Here is an 8,275-nt window from a genome sequence, read left to right as displayed (position 1 = left end):
AAACTCTGAATGATAACTATATGTTAAAAACGGAAAACAGCCGTAATACAGATGAAATGTATCCCATGGAGAGCCCTATTATCATGGATGTAAATTGCATGTTCTTTACGCATAGATAGACAGACGCTAGGGCAACTTTTTCAGTTTCGACAACTGATGGCTATATTGACAAGTAAATGAGGCTGAAGCATTGGAAAGCACACAAATTCCGTTCATTTCATTGATCATTGATATCAAATGCAATTTGGCAGGTATGGTTCGCATATGGAACAAGAAAGCTTAAGTGAACCTCACCCTCACAGCAGCAGCCGAGTGCAGTGTGTAGCTGTCTTTATATCGATGGTGCATCTAACTACTGCTCGTTGAAATTGAGAAAATGTGGGTTTTCATTCTTGAGTTATTCAGCAAGTTTTTCACTCTTGAGTTTTCAGCGTGTTTTTCACTCTTAAGTTTCAGGGTGAGTTTGTTTGCCTAAAGGTATTAAATGTGCGCAACCTGGTTTGGTGGTGTGTCAAATCTGCTATGGGTCAGCATGTCACTGGTGCTGTAGCTGAAAAAGTGCGAGCATGATTTTTCAAAATTCCAATGTGTTTAGGATCACACTCCGGTTTTTAGAAAGTTTTAACGCCAGGGGATAGTGATAATGCATGATTTTGCTTGCTGACACCTGACACGCCAAGCCCACCAAGTCTGGCCCACAACCAGGCCAAGAGCCCGCGGGTGTTTGCGAGTCAAATGCTGGTGGGTTGGCAGGTTAAACAGCTGCGTCTTTAGTGAGGACTGGTTCCAGATCTTAGCCACCATGGAGGATAAAGACAAACGAGCAGCATATTGAAGGGGAGTGTGCCATCACCAAAAGGCACTCAAACCAGGGCTATCAGAGCCTGACATTATTGCCACTCTCAACACCTTGACACTGGCCCGGACACCCTGAGAGCGTCAGACAAGACATTTAGCAACGCCGGCAAGCGAAAAGGATGCAGTCAATATCGTCATTTGCCAGTCTCGAACATTACACGTTGGAAAGACGGTGCACTTTACGCATGAAAATACATTATTTTGTCCCTACCTATAACATTCTCGCGTGTACTTGAGAAATAGGGGAAAGAAAAACTTCAGACTCGCAAAAGAAGCTCACGCCATCTGTCGCAATACTCGAGCAGCTGAGCAACATAAAAAAGCAGACGCAAGAGGACACATATAGGGGCGGGTCGAGCGAGGAGTGACCAGTGCTTCACGCCACTGGCGACCACCAGTGGTTATACCTCACGGGCTGACATGTGGATTGTTCCCGGCGCGTCTCCTCACGGTGTGGGAGGATCGGTGCCGACAGGAGTCATAATCGTGCACCACTGACAGGCAGAGGCGGCCCTGGCGGTCACGCTGCATTCCCGCAGGCGCGGCTCACACGGCCCGCTCGCACAGTATAAAACGGCCCGGCGCCGGCTTCAGACATCAGTTCACAGGTCACAGCTCGACTGCAACAGGCGGTCTGACAGTCATGAGGTGTTTTCTGAGCGTCTGCGCACTGTTGGCGACGGCAATGGCCGCTCCCAACCCCGAGGGCGGCTCGTACGGGGCTCCGCCGCCGCTGGACGACGTCGATATAGTCAACCCGGGTCCGCTCGGCCCGCTTGGCCTCCGGGGTCGTGTCGGCCTTAGCCGAGCTCGCTACGCCGGCCGTCTGGGCGGTCCTCTGGGAGGACCCATTGGAGGACCTTTGGGAGGACGACTGGGAGGACGGCGGGGCGCACTGATCGAGAACCAGGGCAACCCACCGCAGCTGCGGCCGGACGGTCTGCTGGACGGGCCGGGCGTGCCCTACAGCTTCAACTGGGCCGTGGACGAACCCGACTACGGCAACAACTACGGCCACGCCGAGGAGAGTGACGGCATCGTGACGCAGGGCGAGTACCGCGTGCTGCTGCCCGACGGCCGCACCCAGATCGTCACGTACCGGGTGGAGGGTGACAGCGGCTACCAGGCTCAGGTCACGTACGAAGGCGAGGCGGTGTTCCCTCTGCCGGGCGAGCCGGGCGGCCCGGCGGCGCTCGGGACGGCCGGCCGTCTGCCAGGACCTCTCGTGCCCCGCCGCCCGCTGGGCCCACGGTCATCTCGACTGGGCGCCGGCCTGACGTCCCCGCGTCGGGACGCCGTCCTTCTGGGCTCCCCGTTCCCGGAGTTGGCTGACGACGTCCCTGCCACGCCCAGCTCCAGCTACGGCTACTAGCATGCAGCCACGTCTGGAGACTGCAACGAATGAGAGCAGCGCGTGATTCGACTCTGAAAAACGAGCGTGTACACGTGCTACCTGAGTGAGACACGCTGCCATGAATGTAAGTTATAAAGTGCAATGCTATTTAGACGTGTGCGTGCTTGTGTATTGTAGGACGAAAGTATGCTCTATTTGCTTGCACCTTGCAATCATTGCAAATACATTGCAAAACGGAATTGCTGGCTATTTTTAGTGTGAGATGTGCGATATTCTGAAGATATTCTTGCAGCAAACCTGCTAGAATCGATCGTCTGTGAATTTCACCACCTCTTGATTGAACTAAAGCTGATGAAAATGGAACCAGATGTCGGTGACTGCACAACACTTGAACCCGCCGATTCAAAACAAACAAGTATTTTCCAAGAGTTTGAGGCACCAACTGATTGGCATCGGCGCCACCAACTGGCGTCTTCAACTAGTATGTGCGTGTTGGTTTGCGGCCGACAGTAGTTTTTCTTAATTGGACACTTCATGAAAGAGGACGGGACTTGGTGGACTGTTCTGTTTGGCTTAGATAGGACCCTTCCCGCTTGTAAGACCACGCCAAGTACCAATTGAAATATGTTATATAATATATAATACAACAGTGACCAATTCAAGCACCATGGAATGAAGGAGAGAGTGGAAAAGCAATGAGGAAAGTATGCGAACAAAACCGAATAATCTTCCGGTTCTAAAACCATCGAAACTATTCATGCTCTGGCTTAACACGAGTTTGGATGGTGTGCATCGTACATGGCGCTCTTGATGCGCGATTTGCCGCCGTTTAGTGTTGCGGCCGGCATGTAGGTTTCAGCAGTTGGTCTTTAATTTTATCTTTGAACACTTGTTACTCCAGCTGCTCGCGATTGGTATGTGAGCACTTCTGTGAGTCTGAAACTTTTCTTGGTTGAACACTCAAGACAGCGGGAATGAGCGCACTGATTTACCTGACATGGTTTACATTAGATCCCTTTCGGCAAGCAATAGCCAGTTCAGGAGTTTGCGGTTAAGGAGAGTGTAAAATGATGTTGCAGAACCACCTGCACCTGGGGGAGCATCGGCCGGGGCATAGCCCGCACCGAGTCCACTACACAGGTTAAGTGCTCAGTGCTAGGACGGGCCCCTACAGTGCCAGGAAGAGGCCCCCGCCAGGGCTCACTCGTAGCTGGTGCGTGCAGCCTGTAGTATGTAGCCTGTAGCCTGTAGCCTGCAGAGTTTAGCATGTAGCATGCAACCTGTAGCTTATAGCGTGTTGCCTGTTGACATGTAGCCATTTTGTCTGCCCAGATAATCGCAGCGTTGCGAGAATGCAGGACAGAGCAATAATGACGAGGAGGCAAATAAAACGGATTTATATTCTAACGTCATTTCAAACTGTTCAAGCTTTGATTTAGAACGAGTTTTGATCGCGTGCGTCGTCGTCTTGAATTTGATTGCTGGCGTTGCATCCTGGAACCACTTATATATATATATATATATATATATATATATATATATATATATATATATATATCCTACCATATCGTGGCGCCCATTGTATCCTGGAACCACGCACTAAATCCAGACCTTTTAGCACTATTGAAATATGATTATTTTCACTCTCGGACGTTGTCTTTGAAGATGTTAGATTACCAATTTGAAAATGCGGTCCCGTCCCAATCCATGTTTTGATGTAAATCTATGATCCGGTTCAATTCAGCCCGTGAACTGATCTACAATCCGTAAATTGATTCAATCTGTGAAGCATTTTACCGCACAACTAATCAAATGCAAATGCTGCCTCTACCTGACTTTAGACCCAAGCCGCGCACCCAAACGGTCAGCTGCTGGTCAAAACTGAACACAGCTGAGGCAAACCGATAGGTAAAAGAAGTGGACTGAAGCCCAGAGTTCACCAGTAACCACCCGGGTAAGCAGAAGATTATTTACTTCTGGTAACCCACTTGATCTTAGATATTTAAGACCCAGTGAAACAAACTCAAAGTGCGTAACCCAGCTACACCGCCCACCACGGACGCCACTCAGAACATCATGGCGCAGCGATGACCAGCGCTCCGTGATTGTGGCCGCGAGAGTCACAAGCTCTTGAACAGACACGTTCAGTCCCCGATTTGCCGTCATACACGGGAGGAGCTCGACCGTTCACCGCGACAGGCAGGACCCAGCGCCATGTGGCGAGGAGCCCTCGATTTGCCGCCATACACGGGAGGAGCTCGACCGTCGGCTGCGACAGGCAGGACCCAGCGCCATGTAGCGCAGTGTGAACTACATCGTCGCATCCAGGCGGCCTGCCAGATTGACTCCCAATGCCGACGCTGATACACTGAACGCTTCGTTGAGGTGGGACCTAACACCGCCCGTCAAGCGGGCACAACCGGACCGGATCTGCCCGCGCGCCTGCCGCAGGTCACCACAGAGGGCTCCCAGGTGTCCCCGATTGTGTCAGACCACTTGCGCCGCGTTGTGGCAAGAATGCGCAGCAGCACTTCGTGTGATGCCCATGTACTTTGCGTTCAGTTTGTGAAACTTGATCTCTCTCTCTCTCTCTCTCTCTCTCTCTCTCTCTCTCTCTCTCTCTCTCTCTCTCCTCTCTCTCTCTCTCTCTCTCTCTCTCTCTCTCTCTCTCTCTCCCTCTCTCTCTCTCCCTCTCTCTCTCTCTCTCTCTCTCTCTCTCTCCCTCTTTCCCTCTCTCTCTCTGCCTCTCTCTGTCACTCTCTGGCTCTCTCTGTCTTGCTCTCTCTATCTCTCTCCTTCCACTGTTATCATTACCTCTCACTGCGTACCCAGTTCATGGAAACTCAATCCAGTAAGCACGACGCACTCCTCCTATTCAAAAGTTTCCCACGTCTGCCGAAAATTGTAACTACCTGCATATCTGTGTCTTGCCTGCCAGTGCGAAGATAACCGAACGCACTGTGTATGAAAAGCTCTTTTATTACTTCGCAACGCACCACCTGTTCTCGTCAAATCAACATGATTTTGATCAAATCACTCAACTGATACTGCGTTTCTCTCTACTAGTGACAAAGTTTTTATATCGGTGAAGTGATAATGCTCTGTCCGCTGGATTTGTCTGAATTTTTGGATGTTATGTTTCGATGTTCGAATTTTTCGATGCCTTCTCTGCAATCTTCGGCCTTACAGTGAAGACGGAACGCTTGTTTAAAAGCTACCTAGCAAGCTACTATCAGTATGTTCGTGCCCACACGTTATCTGACGAGCATGTAGTTTCCCGGTCGCTACTGTACCCTATCGGCACCTTCCTAGTTTCAGGTCTGGGAACCTTGATGTGATCGATTTATGCCACTTACATATGCTTGCATGCAGCCGAATACAATGAGCAAAGTGCTAGCCAGGTTATTGTATCTCGGAAGCCCGGTGGCATGGGTTCTCTTGCTAACCACATGAAACAAAATGGTGCACATCTCTCTCAGTAGTGTGGCAAAAACGGGATGAAGATTAATGCACAGAAAACTCAGCCTATAGCTCTTGGGTTTTATCCAAGTATTCAACGGGCTTCCTAAAATGGGCATTTAATTTATGGAAGCCACTGCCACTGGTTCTCCCGCTGTGCGGAGTCTGACCGCCATGCTTGACCAGCGCATGATATTCTCGGCACATTTGAGGACGTTGTGCGGCGATGTATAGGAACCCTCGGGGTCTCAATCATAGCAATCACAGCCTACCACAGTCTGTTGTGGTTGCGATACTCGAGAGACCCGTATTATCACTGATCGATAGTGTATCACCGTTTGCAGAGCAAGCAACAGTGTTGAAGTATGCCGGCTGAAGAAGCTTATAAACTTCGCAGCAAGAGTCATTTCCGGACAACAATACTCTACGACAGCTTTAACGGTTTTCAGTAAGGATAGGCACTTGTACAACAGCCTCACCCGTCTCAGAAGATCGGAAGAAAGCTGAGCCCGTGGCAGCTGACACCTGACCAACTTTGTGGTCGGTTAGCGACTCCTCCGATCAGGTCCGAGGGCGGGGGTTTACTTGCTTGATCGTGACCGCATTTACTGATTTTACAAATTATTATTATTAAATCGTTACCCGAATAATTGACCTCGTGCGTTTTAGGATTTAGGTTAGAAACCACATGATACGAGGACAGCTAGGTACCGGTTAGGTGACCGATTACTCAGATTTTATTACCATGAATGACCGAGTACGTGCCTTGTGCTATTCGGAACCGTTATCCACTTGACCCACGTTCCATGTATTACGTCACACCAAGCCAAAAAGCCATGCTGCGTCGAATGTGCGTTTCAAAACATATACAAATATAAATACAAATACAAATATTGACACTTACGGGATTTTTCCTTCACCTGCTTTTCATTCGCCTAAATCACATTGCGGCACAGTGGCATCCTGTTACCAACTTTGCAGCGGCTTTGTTCTCCTGGGTTTGTTCTTATCATAGCATTTTGACAATGGTGCGGTGCAAAAGGCATGTCGTCAATAAGCATTTCATTTTTTCGGGTTTTCACACTCGGCAAAGTAGCATTCGTTGAAACACCCTTGTTCAATTTGTTCTGTAACCCATCTGCCCGTACCCAGATCTGAAATTGTCCTCAAGTCTATTCACAACGCTGTACCTGTTACCCATTACATATGAGCACCCGTGAGTTTACCCAACCAGTGAGTCGTATCGCACAGGCCCCTTTGTGCGTTGGAACCTGCTAGAAAGCAGGACAACGATTTGACAATATGCAAGGTGACAACTAGAATAAATTGAGAGGCACTAGCAGAACGGCATCAGTGCTTTGCAGCACCGGCGAGCAAAATAACTGAAATAGCAAGGTCTTGACCCGAGTGTTATCCTGGCGGTGTGGGACGTTTCAACTCTGTTGGCTGTGTGGGAGAATGGCCTTCAAAAGTGGCCATAACCTTGCGCCGATGGGAGCCGGAGGCGGCCCTGGCGGTCACGCTGCATCTGACACCTATCCCCGCAGGCGCGGCTCCCACGGCCCGCTCGCACAGTATAAAACGGCCCGGCGCCGGTTTCAGACATCAGTTCACAGGTCACAGCCCGACTGCAACAGGCGGTCTTACATACAGTCATGAGGTGTTTTCTGAGCGTATGCGCACTGCTGGCGACGGCGATGGCCACTCCCATCCCCGAGGGTGACTCTTACGGGGCTCCGCCGCCGCTGGACGACGTCGATATAGTCAACCCGGGTCCGCTCGGCCCGCTTGGCCTCCGGGGTCGTGTCGGCCTTGGCAGCGCTCGCTACGCCGGCCGTCTGAGCGGTCCTCTGGGAGGACCCATTGGAGGACCTTTGGGAGGACGATTGGGAGGACGGCGGGGCGCACTGATCGAGAACCAGGGCAACCCGCCGCAGCTGCGGCCGGACGGTCTGCTGGACGGGCCGGGCGTGCCCTACAGCTTCAGCTGGGCCGTGGACGAACCCGACTACGGCAACAACTACGGCCACGCCGAGGAGAGTGACGGCATCGTGACGCAGGGCGAGTACCGTGTGCTGCTGCCCGACGGCCGCACCCAGATCGTCACGTACCGGGTGGAGGGTGACAGCGGCTACCAGGCTCAGGTCACGTACGAAGGCGAGGCGGTGTTCCCTCTGCCGGGCGAGCCGGGCGGCCCGGCGGCGCTCGGGGCGGCCGGCCGTCTGCCAGGACCTCTCGTGCCCCGCCGCCCGCTGGGCCCACGGTCATCTCGACTGGGCGCCGGCCTGACGTCCCCGCGCCGGGACGCCGTCCTTCTGGGCTCCCCGTTCCCGGAGTCGGCTGACGACGCCCCTGCCACGCCCAGCTCCAGCTACGGCTACTAGCATGCAGCCACGTCTGGAGACTGCGGCGAACGAGAGCAGCGCGTGATTTCTCTCTGAAAAACGAGCGTGTACACGTCCTACCGAAGCGAGCAACGCTGCCATGAATGTAAGTTTTGAAGTGTAATGCTGTTTAGACATGTGTGTGTGCGCGCGCGCGCGTGTGTGTGTGTGTGTGTGTGGTAGAAAGAAGACACGCTCTATTTGTTTGCACTTTGGATGC

General features: G+C 52.0%; 1 protein-coding gene across 1 annotated transcript; it reads left to right on the top strand.

Annotated features, from left to right (window-relative positions):
- The first annotated feature begins 1,543 nt into the window (after nucleotides 1–1,543).
- LOC119100255 (pro-resilin-like) lies at nucleotides 1,544–8,055 on the top strand. The gene is made up of 3 exons (XM_037223361.1): nucleotides 1,544–1,995; nucleotides 7,653–7,820; nucleotides 8,037–8,055. The coding sequence occupies exons 1-3, from the start codon at nucleotides 1,544–1,546 to the stop codon at nucleotides 8,053–8,055; spliced, it is 639 nt and encodes a 212-aa protein (XP_037079256.1).
- The last annotated feature ends 220 nt before the right edge of the window (nucleotides 8,056–8,275 follow it).

Source organism: Pollicipes pollicipes, unplaced genomic scaffold (genome assembly GCF_011947565.3).
Source record: "Pollicipes pollicipes isolate AB1234 unplaced genomic scaffold, Ppol_2.1 Scaffold_4881;HRSCAF=5763_pilon_pilon_pilon, whole genome shotgun sequence".
In the NCBI taxonomy this organism is placed as follows: Eukaryota; Metazoa; Arthropoda; class Thecostraca; order Pollicipedomorpha; family Pollicipedidae; genus Pollicipes; species Pollicipes pollicipes.
The sequence above is the reverse complement of the archived record's forward strand: the minus strand, read 5'-3'. Positions and strand labels throughout refer to the sequence as shown.